The sequence below is a fragment of the Anoplopoma fimbria genome, chromosome 16, assembly GCF_027596085.1.
Source record: "Anoplopoma fimbria isolate UVic2021 breed Golden Eagle Sablefish chromosome 16, Afim_UVic_2022, whole genome shotgun sequence".
Classification (NCBI taxonomy): domain Eukaryota; kingdom Metazoa; phylum Chordata; class Actinopteri; order Perciformes; family Anoplopomatidae; genus Anoplopoma; species Anoplopoma fimbria.
This window is the reverse complement of record NC_072464.1, coordinates 18,224,888-18,245,887: the sequence shown is the minus strand read 5'-3', so window position 1 is coordinate 18,245,887 and position 21,000 is coordinate 18,224,888. Positions and strand designations below refer to the sequence as shown.

The window sequence follows — 21,000 nt, the reverse complement described above, 5'->3', positions numbered from 1 at the left end:
AAACACACTCTTTTTTAATCCGCCCTGTCTCTACATATATTGCATCCAAACTGTGATCCTAAATATATACAACATAATGAATATAACATAAACTACAAATATTGATGACATTTATATTATATGGTTCAAAACACCATTCCCTTCCGATGAGTCTTTTATTATACATCCTGTAGCATTTAATGCATGTCAAATACCGCTACACACTACAACATGCCAGCAAATGCAGTGCACAGGAGGTTTTTATAATAAATTATGGATGATACAAATAAATAATTCAACCAGATGTGAGAACTGTTCTGATCCGGCTACTGCCACATGTTATAAACTGCAGGTCATCACCACTGCTGCCCGCTATTTGCCAGGCCTCCACTCTAAAGCCCTTCCTTGGCTTTGCTTTCTTTATCTGTTACTCTTCATCTCTCTAAACATAAGCTGCTGGATACTTTATGCTATTCCATGTCCTTCACAACAGTGGAAATGTATTACTCAGTCTAAAAGAAGAACAAGAGCTGGACAAGTCAAAGAGGCATAAAAAGAGGTAGAGCAAATCAAAAGTGTTCTCTTTTCTCTGGCTTACCTTTATGAAATGATTTAACGACATTGGAATAAAGGAAAACCAACTGGAAGCTGTGACAAAATGCATCAGATAGGCCACATCATACTACAATCATACTCTCACCAACAACTTTCCACAAGAAGGATTGTCAGCACATTTTGCACTTTTGTAAAACTTCGAATGTAATGCGTCCTCCATTCTGCAACCCCAAACATGAACTGCCACTTAAAACAGCTGCCATTCTCATCAGGTGAGGATGCTCCGGTGAAGGATGAGGTGTCCACAGGCTGCATACTGTATGTACAGCTCACATTAAAAGACATTGGCATCCCAGCAGAGCTTCATGGTGCCAATCCCCAACACATTTCCATACAGGGAAGGTGGACTAGGTAGTGTGTGTGTGTGTCAGCAGGTTACCTGAGGTGGGCGACTTGCTTCTCTCCATGTCAATGGACTGCTGGTTGTCAGAGAGTTCAGTAAGGCCTGCCGCAGCCAATGGCAGCCGAGAGGAAGAAAAAATAGAATTCAGACAATCTGTGAGATTATTCCAACCTTCTCGGTTGAACAGATTTAACAAAAGTCAACTTGGTTGATGTCAGCCACGCAGAGCCCCAGGAAAGATCTTAAAGTGCAATTATTCAATCTTTTTATCATCTCTGATAAACTACATAATCAATTCCCACTATTAAATTAACATTTGTGAATACATTTATGAAGATTTAAGGGCTTTACTTAAATTTATCATTTTCTATTTACCTTACCCCTGTGAATGTTTCTTAGGATTTATTTTGTCTTCCAGGAGCAGAGTGGCTGAAACCTGATGTGACCTGCACTACAATGTGTTCAATGTAGCCATTACAAACGTTTATTTAGATTTTCCAACCATGATTGCATTAAAATGTAACCTTGACAATAATTATTCATCTACCGTGAGTAGTGCAGATCTCATGATAAAGTGGCATATACAATCAAAATACAAAACAGAACAAACACAAATTTGATCAGGATCTGATCAAATGGGATCACATGCACAAAGCACTGGCCAGAATTAGAAGTTATACATACTTCCTTTGGAGAAACCACCACAAATGTTGAGATTTCTAATTCTTGGTCCTTTTAGTCTGAATACAAATGTAGGGTGCTTAAGCCACGTTCATTAGTGCTTCATTAAAAGCCTCACTGAGTCGTCACAGTTCAAAACATTTTGATTAATTTCATTATTTATCTTCAGTAAAAGTTTGCAGCAAAACTTCTTAATGCAAATGCCCTTTAATCAGTTACACCGGCTTTAGAAGACATTGAAAGGGAGTCTCATTAAACCTTAATTGTGGTATAAAATTAAGAATTCCTTCGTCATCATCAACCAAAAGCACATATTATTAGTTTTACTAGGCCCATTGGATGACACGGCTTTATACACCCCGTTATGCTTCAGTTAAAATATACATACATCACATGGATCATATAATATTTATAACTGCCCTTACTTGACAGACTCAAAGGAGTGGCTCTCTGCAAAGGACATACCATTTGACATGACTGGAATAGGGCAGTTCTGTTTTATATGGTAAAATATAGATATGAAACAACCACTTTAATTCCAACCATCTCTTCGGTTTGTCCCTTTGCTTTCAGTCCACATCATACCTTCCCAAATCCCCCCACCCCCACTCCCACCCACCGCACACAAAACACAGAGTCCCCCAGCCTTTATGAAGGCCCGACTTACTCTGATAGGATGTACGGATCCTTTTCTTTGAATCTGAATAAAAGTTAGACAGGCCGCGCATGCAAAACTCTGTTAGGCAGGCCCACATGCCCACACCAGCAACCACAGAGTCACCAAAAGGAGGGACGAGGAAGGAGTGGTGGAGACGATGGTGGGCAAGAAAATAAAGAGTGGGCAGTGTAGGTAGAGATTCAGGGCATGAAGAGATGAGAGAGGACGTTCAGGTTTGGAAAGAGAAAGAGGTGTGTGAGTAGGGTTGGACAGAGGAAAAGGAGAGGAGGAAACAAGGTGGAGAGAAAGGAAAGAATGTGACCGTTAATTAAGAAAAGAAGGATAGATGGAGTGATGAAATGTTAGGACGGTGGGAGGGGAGGGGAGGAAAGAGGAGGGGAAGGGGGAGAGAGAAGAACACACAGGCTTAGAGTGGAAAAGTGAGAGCAAGCAGCAGCCGAGTTCGTGTCAGGGGAGGACAGACAAGATTTACCCGCTACTGCTGCAAAACCCAAGAAACGCTGCAGTGATCGGTCATTTACACAAGAGCTAAACTACTGGGCCAGAGGTAAACATATTACTACTTACAAATCAGCATCTAAATGAATCTGTTGTTGCATCAAATACATTGCATTTAGCTTATATACTTTTTGTCATAGACCTTCTGTCCTAACATGGTTTCAATAATGCATCACACTATAACTTGAGAAACACACCAAAAATCGTTTCGTGAAATGAATACACTAACTTTGATAGACATATATATAGTTTCCACATATGTGTGACGACAACAGCTAAAAATGTTGTAGGAAGGACAGAAAACTTTGTTCTTAAAAGTTGGAATACTAGAAAAAGAGAAGAGGCCAGCAGCTTGAAGATAGTTTAGCGAGTGCCATGTATTTTGCTTGGCCTTTTTGTCAATGTTTTTGTCTTCAGTATTATATCAACTCCAGCATAGCAAGTGCTCAAGATCATAACACCACCACCTGGGGTACAGAAAAATGGCGCAGTTGCCAATTTTTACTTTTTCCTTCCATCTCCAAATTGATTTTGGAGACCCAACACAGAGAGACTTTTTACGATAGAGGAAGTTGGGAACTATACGTGCTATGGTAGTCAATAAAAGCACTTATGCAACAGCAAATGAAGAAAATGGGTTCTAAACCCCAAAGTCATCCATCCATCTAGTGTAATATCTCCTTCACACAAAATCCTGAATACCTGTAAAACATTTCCTGCTACTTTGGGGATTTATGTAATAAGAGAGCTCAGTACTTTAGGTTGCTAAAGGACCTTAGAAATTTAAAATATTAAATCACTGGAGCTGCAATGCCCTGAAATCCAGAGGTTACTGTAGGATCGACTAAGAGACGTGCAGCTTCTGCATTAGGCAACACTTTCTGTGCGATGGGGCTGGATATCTTCACGTTAAGTATAAATAAGAGCCTTCAGAGACCATCACCAGCCAAGATCAGTAGCAGAGGGAAGGGACGCAGGGGTCAGGAAGGACAACGTGACCTCTGTGGCTTTTGAATACAGATCTATGCTCAAGCAGGACTAAAAACAGAAAGGACAGATATATCAAATGACAACATGCATAGTAATGCCGACGTGGAATGACACGCAGTCTGTTAACATGCACTTCATTTCATAGTGCAGATCTGTGACAGGCATTCTGAGATGGACGAGTGCTTTCTTTTGTCTTTGTATGTTATTGTGTGAGAGAGAAAGAGCAAAGAGAGCAAAGAAGTAAGGTTGGACTGATACAGGTTTTTGAATGCTGATACAGATACCATACTCATGTTTGCCAATTTTACTTGTTGAGGATCTATATTTTCTACAAACTTTTACTCTTTTCATGTCAACTTTCTCCTAATAGTTACATGTGTTTTGTGTTTACCAGAGATATATTTCTACCAGGGTATAAGTGGAAGTTTTCCGATCCTTTACTAAAGTAAAAGTATAAACTCTACAGAGTTAAAATACTTTGTTAGAAGTACTCAGTAGCATGCACACTTTCTCTTAAGTAAAGGACCTGAAGCGCTACCACAACATAGTAAGTATCAAAAGAAAAAATATTTTTTATGCAAAATTGCTCATTATACAGTGTAATATCATGATCTTTTATATTCTTTAAAAAGAGATCAGTATTCATCAGTCATTCATATAATTTACTTAAGTAAAACTAGCAATTCCACACAGTGCTTCATTGCAAGTAAATGTCCTGCCTGCAAAATCCTAATTAGGAAAAGGTTGGTAAGAACTATTATCAGAAAAAAGTAGCTAAAGTAGTAGTTAAGGTAGCCGTGGGCCCCTATCAGAGTTATTTTATTACTAGAAAATTATTATGATTAAAAACATAAAAATATGTGTTGTTTTTTTCACTTTACTTAAAGCAAAAATCACCACATAGACTAACTTATAATCACATTATGCATTATAGCAGATTTTTAAAAGCATAATGTATTTCAACTATGGAAATTATAATACACCAATATCCTTGCAAAAACAATTTCAGTGATAAAGTACTATGATACTTGCCCTTATAATTCATCAAAATGCTTTAATATTTGTTATCATTATTGTTATAAACCATTATGAATATTATATATGATGTTTATAACTTTAATCATATAGTGTTATAAGCAGATTACAATGCTCTAATTGTTTGCTTATGAAGCATTATGGACATTAACAAGAACTTCAAAATTGTTTATACAGTAAATGCACTTCCATCCTTTCAAATAATTTATAATAAATAAGAAATATTCTTCTGTGGAATCTGGTCAAAATGTCCTTAATGTGTAGGAGGAAGCCCTCATCCCTAATGAAATAGTATTGATCAGGTTAGGGCCTTGAAAGAAGTGGTATTGATCAAATATACCGGAAATATTATCAAACCACTTGCATCATTGATTTCAGATTAAGATAGATCATATTCGCCTGATAGATCAGTCTAACCTTAGAAAGAAGAAGAAAAGGAGAGGAAAGAGACAGAAGAAATAGGAAGAAAGGACACCAGTAGAGATAGAGAGAGGACAGGTGAATAGAAAATAGATGATAGTCTGGATGTACGAACAACATTATTGACACATCATGGTGTGATCCCAAATGTGTTGTGCGTGTGTGTCTGTGTGTGTGTGTGTGTCTGTGTGCGCTACCTGAGGTGGACTGTCGGTTCCTGCGGGGCGAGCGGGTAAGGCGTTGGTACGGGTCGGCGGCTCCGTACAGATCCAGTGTCGACATACACAACAGGATGGTTTTCTGCAAGTAGTCCACCACTGCTAGGCCATTACAGTTGCCAAACGCCAAACTGGACACACACACACACAAACACAGCATGGGGTTATTCACCAGGTTATTCTCACGGACATTAAAGGTGCGACATGAAGAACTATCAAACTTACTGTGACATTTTGGTGTAATGACTGTCAACAAAAGATGTATTTAAGTCACACTGCTATTGCTGTTGTTTTTTTAATTGTAATACCAGATTTCCCATAAGCTCCATTGCCACCTGCTGCTCTAAAACCACTGGTTTAACTAGTAATTTCTCTGGATGTTTTAACAAAAGAGGTTCCAGTTTATCAGGCACCGACCAGAATCAGTGCTTGAATAAGAGAGGCAAACACAAAAATGTCACTCAAGCTTGTTGCTGCCCTGTCAATTATTGCTCTCCTGTGTCCACCATGCAGATGTCTGGTTCACTTTCCATTACTGTCACATGGTCTGATGGTTTGGGTTGTGACAGCAGCAGTGTTGTCTCTGATTTAGAGCATTTTACTGAGTGTTTGGAAGGGCTGTGTGTCATGTAGTCTTTGTAAACAACAATATCAATACCGCAAACATGATTAAGCATGTAAGAACCCATCAGTCAGAACACACTAGAAAAAACCACTAAGTGCAAAGGCTGCAGTGGTCAAACCCCACCATTATCCAGCCTTTTAGCACAAGCGACAGAGCTCGAGCCTTATTACACGAACAGCAAAAAAGACATGGGGCTCCACGACATTCATAGATCAAAGATAAAGGATCCACAGCTGAAAAGAAATGCAGGTAACAATCTACACTACTCACAATTTCATAATATCCAAAAGGAAATAAGTCAGCTAAATACAAATAGCATTACTCCCCTTACTGTTGTACTTTCATTAAATTGGCCTACATTTAGCCAAGAGAAGGGTAATTCCAATGAGAAGCTACAACATTATTCATTTGTTTCTGGAAACGTAAGTCTCTTCTGCAGCAGTACATTTATAAATGACATATAATATTTCAACCAATGAACATTGAACCTATTCTTTGCTATACACATTTGTGATATGAATGTGACCAAAGGAGACAAACTTGTGCCTTTTGTGGTGCTTTCAGTAAAGTAAAGACATGAATGTGGCAGTGATTTCATTGCTGCTCACATTCATCTGGTGGAGCCTTTGTGTAATGCTGTTCACTACTGTGTGTTGTAATGTTCATGTACAACATATTAAATGAATCAGAAATCTAAATGTCAGTGTCTGCCTGTGTTTTTCAGAAGAAGTTTTGAGGGAAAGAGTTAAAAAAGAATGAAAACAAAATAAATCAATTTCCGCAATTCTATTCAAGCTGTGAATAGCTTTAAAGGAGAGAGGCGAATGATTGCCCTGCTTTGACCCATATAGATATTCTCTAAAAAGAGGTGTGATTTTATTGGTTTCCTGCAGCAGAACTTCTATTCACAACAAAACCATACAAGTGGTCTTTAAGCACTCTGGGCTCAGGAAGTCAATCAATTCCTCTTCAGCCCTGATAATATATTTTTTAAAGGTCAACATCAGGCACTTTACAGAGTATAACAATTATATGCTATCAAAAAAGGAAAGCTGGATGGAAGTGACAGAAATGGTTCAGCCCACTTTAGGCTTGGTACGGACTCAGAGGTCCACTATACTATCTTAAAATTAAAATTTGCAAGTTCTGACTGCATGCATACACACACTGCATTGATGAAAGGTCAATGCAATTTTAGGTCCTAACCGGAGTTCGTGTGAACACACCAATTTTGGTATTGGCTGTACTATACTGTTAGCAAGATGGTGCTGAATAAGGAATTCCATAGTCCCCAACCCTACATCCCAATATCCAATTACTTTTAAGCCCAAACTCTTCATAAGCCCTCACTATTATTCATAAATAAAAAAAACACAATCATAACCGGTTTATCTTTCTGTTTGCAATGCTTTCCCTACATGTGCAATAACACATCTAGACACACATTCACATGACAGACTGGTGCATTGAACCTTTCATGAATCTTGTTGCTATTGCTGCTGACAACTGCTATTCACTGGCCAGTTGCCACCACCTCAACCTTCACTCACTTTATTCAGTGTTACACTCAAGCATGCTGTGTGCTGTCTTAGAGTCAGTGTGTTAAGATGATTTCTGGAGGTTGAAGTTTGAAACACTGTCAAACTGTCCACTCTTACTGCCATTTTGAACCAACAATATGCAATTTCTCTGTTAAATCTGAAAAAACAACAACTATTTTGTGCTTTGCTAGGTTAGGTTATAGGCTATGATGTCAACCAGTAATTTACAGTTAAAAATAAAAGAAACATTCCTGGTCTCTTAGTAGTAATCTAGGTGATGTTTCTACTATCTGCTTTACGTCCCATTAAGCTGTTAGGACAGTACAATAAAGCTGAAGAATTATGTTAAGTTTAAGCCTCCATTACACCATGACAATAATCAAAGTTTTCAGAAGCTTTGTCTGTAATAATTTGTGCAACCTAGCCTATTTATTTTGCCGGGTTTGTTCTCCTTTTTTTTGGCGCCGATCAGCACCAATGATGAAAAAAAATGCCTTGCCCATATTCATAATCAAGACAGACAAAGAGTCACACAGATGGATAGGTAAACTAGCAGACAGAGAGACTGCCATGCATCTGGAGACTTACAGGCCATAGGCAGAGTTGATGTCCAGGCTGGTGATCTGTTGTGGAGGTTCTCCATCTACCCACAGCAGCTGGATGACCAGCTCTGCCTGGTAGCCAGGAGGGACCCGAACCATCCGGTCCTTCACCCTGAAGAATACATAAAGAAGCATTTAGTGAGAAAGAAAATAGACAAAATACATGTTTGTTTCTATCATTAAAATTCACTGGAAAAGTGTCAATAACCAACTAATGACAACTATGCATTGGAATATAGTGGTAAATGCAGATTGATGTACAAGTTAAGTTACTGTAGTACAAACAATAAGGCATCATCAATTGAGATTAAGAACAAAAAAGTAGGATATGTTGACCTTCTATCTAAGGTAAAACATGTTTTTTTTTTAAAAATCAACAGAGGAGAATTCCTGTCCAGTGTGTTCTTTACTGTGAGCTGGATCTTGTCATTTATCATAATGATATTTAAATTATTTCTCGACAGAGGAGGGTCATTCTTCGCCTGTTCCAAGTTTGCTTGTCTGTCTATTTGATACAAATATTCAGTTTAGTTAAAAATGAAGAGGACAGAGGATCTTCATCACAAGCTACTTGTTTTTGCCTATATGCCAATAATTGTGCATTACTATTGAGTCTAATAAACAATTTCTGGCACACTGCAAGACCAAATGGTTTGATTAAAACAGATATTTGTTGTTATTTGTTGCAGAGAAATTATGATGTGTGGGAGGAGATCTTACTTAATGTAGGGGATGCTGTCTTTGTTACCCTCAGGCGTGACACCACCGGGGCTGGCTGGGTGTTGGTGGTGGGGTTGGGGTGAGTGAGGGCTGGACTCCGTGAAGCAGGGATTGTTTTCATTCTCAGACGGAGTGATGACATCCTCCGTCTCACATTGTAGGCGCACCTCTAGTGACTGAAGATGACACGGACACACAAAAAAACTAGATTTAATCCCGTAACAATGTGACTACCACGGTGAACTACATCATCTGAATTAGTGTTATGCAGATGCAGGTTCCCGATAATGTTGGTTAGGCATTAGCAGAATTTACATTAGAAAATCTTGCTGTAAAAGGAAAAAAAACAAGACTCAGTTCGTACCATAGTTCTCGAAGACACTTACGATTTTAAAGAACCTTACTTAGACTCCTTATAAAACTCACAAGGTTTGTCTCTCCTTTCACTTTGATTTTCATCACACTCACCACTATCTGGGTGTTGGCATCGTATTTGCTGAAGCGGTACAGGATGATGTGGGCTGAGATGCCAACCACACAGAAGATGCGACTCTGGGGGCACCAGCTGACCATTTGAACTGCAAAGGGGTCTTCCTCCACCAACTCGGCCGCCCTGCCCTCACCTGGCTTTGGCTTCTCAAAGGCTTTGGAGGTTTTCAGCTTGTACAACATCTGTAGTGTGACTGGTTAGAGAAATGGTTAAGTTTAGTGAAAGAATTGTGAATGGAAAACACACTGCATCACACCTACATTGAGAAACATACATCGCCATGTGTGGATGCAGCTATGCGACGAGGGAAAATGTTGCCCAGTGCAATGCTATGATTGATTTTAGTGATTTTGGATGACAGTGGAATTGTGGTACAAAGTGGATACGCTTTCAGACCGTGGCTACACAGGAAATACAAATTCACTGTCGGTTTGGGCCATAGAAGGGAGGTTTTTTTAATAATAAATATAAAAAGATACAATAACAGCAGCACCATCTGCCTTTGGATTCAGTTTTGTAGAGGCTATATTCACACGCACAACTATGATAAGTGTGGCTGTATAAAAGGCATAAGGGTAGTGATGTGACTGGCTGAGACAAAAGTAAAAACAGCAAGAAAGTACGCTAATGACGGTTATTGTTTTTTATAGTAGTTATGTTGTTACTTAACACTATTATGTTGTTACTTTATTATTTTAATACAAACCCCAATCATTTTTTTTTATAACTTGGTAGTTTTGTTGCCTTAACCTAACCATTAAACATATTTTTGGTCCAGAATGTTAACATATTAATTGTATTCTTGGTTTGCAGAAACGTACAATGCCAACATTTTTCTGGAGACTTGGTTGGATGCAATGTAAGTAAAAGGCACACACAGATCACAGCTGTCAATAGAATCTGTTTCAATAGATTTTGAGAAGACCACACTAAATACATGCTGGATTATAGGTATCTAGACATCTCTGAAAGTGACACTGGGCTGTGAGCCATCCCTTATCCCTATTGTGCTGTTCATTTGCTGTGTGCTCAAAGCCCATGGCAAATCTGAAATTACTCACCATGGGATTCATGAGAAAATATTGTTAATTCGCCAAAGCTGTGTAACAAAAGCCTGAGTTGAACAAAATATAGATAGCTTAGATTGTGGACTTACTTGCAGATGCATCCCAAAACTTAATTGATCCGTCAGCATGTCTGTGCAAAAAGAAAGAATAGTTAGTTTGTCTATAAGGTAAAATTGGTGTGTTTTTAAGGAAAAATGTAGGGCAAAAAACCTTGCTCCATGCTTGAATTCCCAACTGTAATAAATGTTATTGCTATCTTAGATCTTAAAAATTGGTGCATGATAACTGATTTTAAATGTTACACTGTGCAGGATTATTGTGTTGCCTAGAAGCCAAAAACACCCAGTGCACCTGCTTCAGGACAGATTACCATCAGTGAGGCCCCATGCTGTGCTGTGCTGATCTTGTCACGATGTTAGTGGGGACACAAGTAAACTGTAGTTTCCCTTTTGTGATAGGTGTTACAGTATCTTTCTCTCATAACAGCTTGGGCTTTTGGTCACCGTGTGTTTGGACTTATAAGGACATTCTGTACCGACATAATATTGCCGTTAATATCGCTGACATACCCTGTGACGATGATCTCTGGGTAGGTGTGGGAGCCTAACGTCCACGTTCCTCCGGCAACTGGCCACTCCTGACACGGTTACAGACAGAGTGTTGATTATTTTAAAAACCCTATCACATCCTCTATTGCTTTTGTTCCACTGGGCCCTGTTAAGAAGATTTCATTATATTGGAAAAACACAGAATAATTATGTTCAGGATTTTTTACTTCAGTGTCCAACAACGTATGCTTTCATCCTCAAATACAAAAAACTGTTCTGGTTAAAACGACTCATATGTAAATGATAACCCATAATTTGCCTCAAATTCATAGCAGCAATCATTTTGTCAGGCTGATTTCATTTTCATAAATTGTGAAGATTATTCACATTGAAGTAACCTTGCGAGCCCAAAGCAGTGGTGTTATACCATTATACAAGCACCTTCTATACCTTATCATCTTTATACAAAAAATCATTCTGAAAACATTAATGAAAAGATTTTAAGATTTTCTTTTACTTTGTACTTGCTCAAACATCACAATTAGAAGTAATTACCAAACATGAATGAAAAGAAAAAAAGAGACAAATACAGCAGGCTCGTATTTTCCCTCTCCTACCTTTTGGCTGTAGCCAGTCTTCTTGTGTTTAGCTCCTATCGAGTAGAGGATGGGGATAATGTCGGGCGGACAGTCTGCAAAATAGGCTGTGCAGGTAACTGGAGACTCATGGATGTCCATTGGGTAAGGATTCTCAAAGACAGGGAAGCTGCAAGATACATGCATACGATATGGTATAGTATAGTATAGTATAGTATAGTATAGTATAGTATAGTATAGTATAGTATAGTATAGTATAGTATAGTATAGTATAGTTTATGCCACATTGTCAAAATGGACAAAAAAGGAAGTTGAAGAAATCATGAATTAACAACCAGGAGATAATTGAGCCGTTTACATGTGCATTGCATTGTCTGTTCATTCAATTAAATGAATTACAAGATCAGCATTACTAAAATGTCTTATCTATACTCTGCCTCTCTGGCAATATTGCATATATATAATTAGACTACAGGTGAGGTAAACATAGCACTGCTATGTGTCTGCATTAAAATATGTCTGAACGATATGTACCAATGTGCGAAATATATTAATTACATAACAAATGCTAATTATTTCTGGATCAGTTAACTTAATGAATATGATTGTGAAGATACAAACTGTCAATCGGCTTAAAAGCTTTTAGGTGCAGGCTACTGACTTATTAATGTTGACAAGGTAAAAAAAAAAAAAAATAAATTAGGTAATCTAATTAGGGCAACCTCATTTAAACCCTCCTACTCAGACTATAGACTTAATATATGTGTATTGCTGCTATTCAAATGTATCCCTGGTGTGCACCTTTCACCATTCATTTCATATCTTCCAATAGTGATAACAACTTAATTTAACTGGAGTGGTAGCATTTTCACCCAGAGAGCAATCTTTTTTCAAAGATTCTCCATTAAGTGTAGATCCGAGTGCTACTGGTTAGACCTTTAACTCTTTCATTTTGTTATTGAGTGTAACTGGATTTGGTTTAAGGATTAAAGGTACAGGCTTAGAAGTGTGTTACCCTGATGTGATGTCAGGTGATATCATCTAACATCAAAAGATGGGACACTCGCAGTCACATGCAGCTTAGCTGTGACTAAGATGTGTTTTAATACGTGTAAAACATACTTGCTCTGTGTCAGATCCACCACGATTAAGTCCTTCTCCAAAAGCACCACCACTGCGTAAGGCTCCTGGACCTCTGTAAGATACAAAGCCAAACTGAAGAGGATAATGCTTAATCCATATTTACATCAGTTACAAGCACACGTAAAAATATTGTGATCAATGTCTCAACTTTTTAGCGTTTTGCATTGTTGAAATTAACATAATCCTTGAAGTGGGAAAAACATTTGGTGGGCAGATTATGTTTCATCTACCAGAAGGACAGAAGAGTCTTTGAAGACTTTGAAACACAAGTTTTTTAATCAAAAGATTATATGAGATGCAAGCCATAGGCCAAGTTTAATCATTAAAAATAACAGATTCACCTCATCTTTCTTCAACTTTTTTTCTCTCGTTTTGGTTTGTGTATTGATTCATTTAAAACCATTATAAACCACTGAGCCGAATCAAGAAAATATGTGACGTTGGTTTTGTCTTTGTCTTTGTTTTCACTTACCGTTGTTGTATGGAGTCTCGCAGAGTGCCATGAACTCTACGATAGGGTAGTCCATCTCCAGCACAGTGATGGCCTTGCCGTGCATGATGGTTAACGTTGGCCGCCGCCCTGCCTTGTCATATGAAAGACCCCCAGAGAAGATAACAAAAGGCTCGCTGTTGTGGAAGGAGAAGAGGTGAATTAATATATAAGCCACGTACTATAAGCCACTTAACAAATTTAATAAATGTGTGAAAAAATTAGCGAATGCAATCAATATGTGTGTTTTAATCAAATATATTGTTTGCCATGTACTACAATGTATTTTGCAATGCTTTTAAACTGTATACTTTATTATAATTGAATTATGTTATTTTACTTTCAACTACCCATGAGTACATTTTAAGTGGATAAAGTCATAAAGTAATGTTTTGACAACTTTAATCGGTGGCTTTTAATTTTCACCAAGTGGGGTGTCATAGTCAGACTTCTTTTTAATTTACTACATGATGAAATAACCACCACAGGATAAATCTCCCTGTGGTTGTATTCAAATCATAATTTAGTGTAATCAGGTACTTAATGACATCAGGCAATCTGGATCTAAATAGTGACATAAAAAGCACACACCTGTTCCTGGAGGTCTTGTACTCCACTTTGAGTATGGGTTTACATGACTCCTTTCTCCCATCCTTCTGTATCTTTCCTTAATTAGAGGAAATAGTAAAAAAAAAAGAAAGGATAACATTTTAAATTCAATATAACACCACATTTACTGTATACATCAGAATGTTGTTTGTTGATTTCAGCTCTGCACTCAAAATAATCTCCATCATGAACTGGTACATTTAGCACCCTAGGCTTGAGTATCTCACCCTGGGACTGGTTATTAGACTTCCTCACAAACAGACCCGAGGTAGTCAAAATGGCGGCCACACCTCCTACGTTAGACACAAACCCCTGTCTACATCATTGGAGCTGAGGTGGAGCAAGTTAACTATTTTAATTTCCTGGGAATCAGAATCACAAACAACCTGATGAGGTCATCACACGTCTCCATCCTTGTGAATAAAAGCTCATAAACAGCTGTATTTCTTAAGGAAAGTTAAGAAGGAAAAAATACTTTGCAGGAAATAGAAAGCATTCAGACGGGAAACATTACAAACTGGCAGTGGAAGTGCACGACCCAGAACAGGAGGGCTTTACAGCTGGTGATGTTATTAAGCATCATTTCCTCCATAGCTGCTTCTACTCAATGGACAAATGCAACACTTACAGCCGTTTTCCTCCACAGGTTTATATATAGTAAATAGTAATGGTTACTAATATGTATCTTTATTAAACTGACCATGGCACAGTTCTCTCAAAAGAACTTTACTGTGAAAGTAAAAAGCTTTTTTTGTTCCTACTTTACAATTCATTTTCTGATTACTGCGTACTGTGTTTCCAATTTTTCTTTCCGGGGAACGGCAGACCATTATCAGAGTTGGAAAATTATAGAGAGATATTTTTCTTTTGCTTCACAAAACACAATCATGATTATGCCTTTGATATAAAGAGGACGTCTCTCTGCTGGAAAGCAGTGAGACCGTGGGTTTTACCTCATGTGCAGAGTGCTCTGAACAAAAGCCTTTCAGAAAGAATTGAACAAAACATGAAAGAAATAAAATTTCTAAACTGTGAGACCTACATAATTGAATATAAAATGAATATCAATAAGACTATAATATACAACTATTATATATTACATAATTTAACAAATAGAAAAGCATGTATTTAATAATTCTAGTGACATACACCTGTGCTGCATCTATAATTTACATATGTACTACAGCTAAGTATTTAACTTATCGTTTATTTCTCAACACAATGAAAAGTGATGTTTTACTAAAAGCTCTTTAATTCATGAAAAAAAAAGTAAATGTAGTAGTTATGCATCAAAAAATACAGTCAACATCATTTCTAAATGAAAACAGCTTTGTTTTCATTTTTCATGGCCACTAAAGCAAGTTATCCTGCTTTAGTGGCCATGAAAGGATATTGTAGTGGAAACAAATGAAATACATGAAATAACAGTAAACATTCTGCAAACATATTAACAATAAATATTTGAAGTTTGCAATCAAAAGTTGCATTATTATGTAATACAATATGGACTGCATATTACATTTTACTACATAAACTTTACGTACATGTGATTTCAGGTGGTTTTAAACTACGCATTGCTTATAATGCATGAACTTTCAGGCAGCCAAAGCTCTGGTCAAACAAACCGACAGCTGTATAAAGAAACATAAAATGTGTCAGGGTTTGGTGACAGAAGCATCCATTAATCAAAGCAAACGCAGCGATACACAGTGATTGTGACCACTCAGGCATTTGAATAGGACGGCAAATCTCCACAGATGTGATGGTGTTATGATTGGCTTACAGCACCATAATCACTTTGTTTATCTATCTTGGAACTGAATAAGTTCATTTATTTACTTCTACAACAGAAAGAGACTGCTTCATTCTTAGGAGATGACATGTTTACTGTGTAATCTTCTTCTATTTCATATACTCGGTTCACTTCTATTCATTTTCAGCTCTCTCTGTCCTGTTCCTTCCCTGTCCCTTCAATCTTGCCCTGTGTAATACCAAATATCTGGCACGAAAGCAATCTGGTGGCATTTAACCACGTCTCCAGGCCTGTTGACCGATCATTCACCGCCCACGTCCTTCCCTCTTGCCTTCCTGTTTTGTGTTTTTGCCTGAGATCACAGCTCACAACAAGGGGACTATTCATCACCATATATCTGACAAGGTCAGGATGACCTGCCAGTGCACAAAACCCCACCAGAGCAGGAGAGAAACAGAGAGAGGACTAGTCAGAGGAAGAGCACATAGAATAACAGAGTAATTTAATCAAACCAGTGTGGAAGTATTCTCACCTGACAGCCAAATAAGCAAAAGTGGCGATAACAAACATCGCGCATCACAATGACTGTCATTTTCAGATATGCTTTGTCAGGCATTCTAAATGTGCAGACACTTGGCAATGAGCTGGGTTTGAATAATAAATAGTTGGCGGCTGGTTATATTCACACAAAAAAGAAAAGACTGCATTGCATTTGCCACATAAGAAAACAGGTGAACAATCCCCTTCATGATAAAGTAAACTCAACTTTTCTGTTAAGCATAGAACATAAAACATTTACCAACTGTGAAGAAGCTTCATGTTTCAGCTTACACAGCTAAAATATTCTTAACACAATAACAGTCAAACTGCTATGTGATATTTTATTTTGCAGAAAATGCGTTTCTGTTAAGTTTAGAGATCTAACAATATTTTCATTTTCACATGAAACACAAACATATTCAATTCTAAACTAACACAAACATGAAGCTGGAGTAATTTTCTGCGTACATGTCTTGTATCTGTTTCAAACTAAACCCATAGACAAACCGTGAAGCATTCATTTATTCTTCCGTAAATACATTAAATCAGAGGTTTATGTATGTATGTTCAATTTCTGTCTGCTGTATTATAGCTAAGAACCCATTGACCCACTTTTTCCAACAGAGAATTATCAAAGCTTAATTTTGTTTGGTTGTTAAAGAAATAAATAAAGTGTGGATGTGTGACTCACCATGAGGGAAGGTGACCTGGAATGGCTTGGTGGTGTTTCTGAGGTTCCACATCGACAGGCTGCCGTCTGAGTGACTGCACATGAACTGCTTCCCTTCATGATGCCAGCCGACTGAATGGATGGCCTGCACCAATGACAGAGGGAATGGAGTTTAACATATATATCATAAACTGTATATGTTGAAGTGTTTGAGAATAGTTTCAGATATCATATATATGTATATGATATCTGAAACTACTTGTTTTTACCTTGTGAGTCTGTGTGTGCATCTGTCTGTGGACAAATTGTGGTGACAAGATAGAGGCACAAATCTTTACAGTCACAATGGGATCACACAAGCCGCTTTATCGTTGAAGCTTTGGGTTATGAACCCAGCCAACCATAAAAATACTCTGTTAATTGAAAAATAAGCAAACAATCTACAAAAAACAACCAAACCGGGGCAGGTTTGGTTGTTTTTTGTAGATTGTTTGCTGTCATTTGGCCAAAGTCTTAAACACCAAAATAATATAAGTCTTGCCCTAACTCCCATTTAAACATACCTTCTACGTATTAACATACAGTATTTAATATTCTTTAGGACAGCTCCTTCAAAACATCCTTCACAGCTACTCATGTCAAACGCAGAAAGGGAAGGGAAGGTTATCAGAAAGGGAAGGCTCTGAGGGGAAATAACTTCTTAGGCTCCGACAGTCAATTTGAATTTGCAATCAGATGTTGCATTTGTTCTCAAAATAGAAAAGTAAAACAATACAGCTAAATGTTACAGTGAACATACTACAGTCCTGTTTTGGTTGCACTCAGCTGAAGAGGTGTGAGACAGAGCCGCCATGCTTCGCTGGAGAAGATGGACATGAAACCACATTAATGAATGTGAGCAGGATGTGACTCTTCACAGGAGATGGCAAAGGAGATGAGAGATGGCAGCGGATGCGGAGGATAAGTGTCACAAGGTGCAAATGTCTATTGGGCAAATTGGTTTTGAGGCCACAGGGGTTAAAAAAAAGAAAAAAAGAAGATTAAATAAGAGTGATGTGTATGTTTGAGAGTGATTCTGACTGTGTGTGCTCATGCAACATATATTCTCAAAGCGACCTTGGATAAAATGTCTAAAGAAATATACTATACAATTTGAGGCCATTCCATAAATACGGATATTCATTTTTACCCTATTAAACTGATCCATCCTTTTATTATTATTATTATTATTATTATTATTATTATTATTATTATTATTATTATTATTATTATTATTATTATTATTATTATTATTATTAAGAGTGTGTTCTGTAGGATATTTATTGTAATATTACAGATCCCCAAGTGACAAAAATCTCATTCTCATAGTTTCCTGGAAATGGCAAAGACGGACATGAAACAGCTCTTTAGAAATTTCGACAGGACATTGCTGTCATAAGAGATTTTTGAACATGTCTAATCAAAAGCCCATTCTGCATGAAAATGGATCTTTTTTGTTGTCATTTCCTGCTATCTACTCACTACCATCAATTCTCATCATATCCTTCTTCCTGCTGCTATAACAAGGTATTCCCACAGAAATTGCTGAAATAGAACAGACTTTTTTACGATTATCATGACCCAAGAAACACCAACAGCCACTGAAAATATTCTCTTGAATGTCAGTGACAAGGATTAGAAACAAAACCGTCCCACCTGACAGTATTTTTACGTTAGTTGTTAAGTTTCTAAACACAGGACTGCGTAGAGGAGCTCACCTCATCGTAGTAGATTCTGAAGTCGGCCTTCTTGCCCCGGAGGTCCCATTGTACGATTGTCCCGCTTTCAAACCCTATAAGCAGCTGCAGAGAGCAATGACAAGGAATGAAAAACAAGGAAGTGATGAAACACATTTTTCATAGCAGAAAATAAGATCATTCTTATTTAGACAAAGTTTCACAGCTAGCCTGCTTTTGAGTTTTTTGGTTAGAGGGGGGAGGTATCATTTCTAGTGAGTGTACCACTGAGCATGGAGACAATTTACTTCACCCCCTGCATGGGTCTGCTTTCTGTGTGCCATTTGCAGAACATACAGCAAGAGATGTCAGAGAAGGTACAGAGGAGACTGATAATACAAGGATGTCAATTTATAAAACTACGTCCTGTATTGATGCCAGATTGATATCTAGAGCGTCTTTTGCAATATCTGATGATTGGCATTACTTGTCTCTCTTACAGTTATCAGAAGGTTGTCATTTTGTTTCATTTTCAGATTTAAACATATACAGCTTTATGCATTTAGAGTATGCAACACTTTTATAAACACAGATACAATCTCCTTCTCGTCTTTATCACCCACATTTGTGACACACATACATATATAATGCAAAGTACATGAAAACAAGCATCCATGAACACACAGCTCCCACATTCAGTCACAATAAAAACAACATCACAAACACACACACACACACACACACACAGGATAAGAGGGTGGAGCAAAGTCAACACAATCTGATCACAGATCAGAGGAGATGGGGAGTGATGTTGGAAGAGCAAATCCTTTAGGTGTAGAAAGCAGCTCTCCTGCAGTGAGGACAGACTGTGTGACATCTAGACTCATAAAAAGGGAAGTAAGTGAGGAGGAATTTAATACATTTTTCAACCCTAAATCTTTACATAAGTCACACCAATAGTTATGTTAACTTCAAGATGTCCTGTTGACAAATGCATGCGCATACATACGTATATCCTCAAAGTTATGTGGCATGTTGATGCAGATCTACTTTGACATGTCTTTGAAGAACATGTGTGATGTCATCAGCATTTGATTTAGCCCTTTGGCAATTTTTTTAAACTGTCGAAAAAAAAATTATGATTGAAATTTACGTTTTTAGCAGGAATGTCTATTCCCTGCTGCCAGACCTTTGCTGGTTGAGTAGGTTATTTACTTATCATAATATGGAATATAAATCAAGCACCAAATAGAAAGGCTTTGAGAAAAAGAAATATATCCGTCCCCTCTCTCAGCAATCTGGCATTTTGCAACCTAAAGGTGAAATCCTACTTTTTAGGTTCGTAACATTAATTCTTCTTTTTTTATTGTTTTAATGCCACTTGCAGTATATCATCCATTCTTGCAGAGAGTGATGGCAGTGTGTGAAAGCCGCTGAACACTCGTGTCTCGTTATTTTTTTTCTTCACAGCTTGTCAAGTCTGGTTTCACACAGAGGCAGTGAAATGCATTGGGAAAATCAATGACCTCTTCCTTACAGAAACCTCCACTCATCACTTTTCCCCAAAAAATTGACTGCAGCAGCAGCTTGACCCTTAAAAATTCAACCCTCCTCAAAGAATATTACCTACAAAGGTACTGTATGATTTTTTTTTTTCTGCTATCCAGGAAAAAAGCCATGCTGAGAGAGTGAGAGGTGACTTATTAGAAGGAAAGAATGGAAGAAAGAAAGAGAGACAGAATGTAGATCCAGGTAATCCAGAGGGCAGGTTGGGGACAGATACGTGACAGAGAAAAAAAGCTAGTGATTTAGAGGCAGAGAAGTGGGAGATAGGAGAGAGCCTTTGTAGATTGTAGTGACATTGATCTGTGAGGAGGACCAGGAGGTGTTGCTAGTGTTTCTTTCATCTGTGTACTCACCTTGCCTTCATCCTTTGGGCTGTCACTCAAATGAACCACAGGTCCTGGATGAGTTTTAGTACATCTGTGACAAGAAGGAGATATAAGGGAGGTGAAAAAGACAGCAGCAGCAAAGCAGTCACTCAAGACTGCAAGAAGATCCTTACACCATTGTTCAGAGAGTACGTGGAAGTAATGAGTAGAGGGTTTTACTGTAGCATACAAGTAAAAGTTGGCTGTTCAGGCTCTGAGTTTATATACATCTTTTTCAATTCAATTTATTTTTATAGCCCAATATCATTTATCATAAATTTACCTCAGAGAATTTTACGATCAGTACAGGATACGACATCTTCTGTCTTTGGAATTTACTGTAGTTATATTGTGTGTGACATTTTTGGGCCCTTTTTAGGAGATTGTTTTCCTAATCATTTTCAACAGGGAGACACAACAACAAAACATAACTGTGTGTGTATATATATATATATATACACACACATGACAATATCAAAGTATTTATTCAATAATATTAAAC

The 21,000-nt window shown here is 37.7% G+C and overlaps 1 protein-coding gene across 2 annotated transcripts in view; it reads right to left on the bottom strand.

The window, feature by feature from the left end:
• The window catches only part of stxbp5l (syntaxin binding protein 5L), a 118,329-nt gene that overhangs the window by 24,338 nt on the left and 72,991 nt on the right, over window positions 1-21,000 (bottom strand). The window contains exons 6-20 of one of the 2 annotated variants that reach the window (XM_054615401.1): window positions 20,487-20,550; window positions 18,610-18,693; window positions 16,874-16,997; window positions 13,872-13,947; window positions 13,263-13,417; window positions 12,770-12,842; window positions 11,669-11,816; window positions 11,073-11,140; window positions 10,593-10,633; window positions 9,415-9,629; window positions 8,947-9,122; window positions 8,213-8,338; window positions 5,433-5,589; window positions 2,286-2,352; window positions 974-1,039 (exon numbers count right to left, since the gene is read on the bottom strand). In XM_054615401.1, the coding sequence (XP_054471376.1) occupies window positions 974-1,039; window positions 2,286-2,352; window positions 5,433-5,589; window positions 8,213-8,338; window positions 8,947-9,122; window positions 9,415-9,629; window positions 10,593-10,633; window positions 11,073-11,140; window positions 11,669-11,816; window positions 12,770-12,842; window positions 13,263-13,417; window positions 13,872-13,947; window positions 16,874-16,997; window positions 18,610-18,693; window positions 20,487-20,550 (1,640 nt within the window). The remainder of the gene's footprint in view (window positions 1-973; window positions 1,040-2,285; window positions 2,353-5,432; window positions 5,590-8,212; window positions 8,339-8,946; window positions 9,123-9,414; window positions 9,630-10,592; window positions 10,634-11,072; window positions 11,141-11,668; window positions 11,817-12,769; window positions 12,843-13,262; window positions 13,418-13,871; window positions 13,948-16,873; window positions 16,998-18,609; window positions 18,694-20,486; window positions 20,551-21,000) is intronic. The other variant, XM_054615402.1, reaches the window with a different exon arrangement.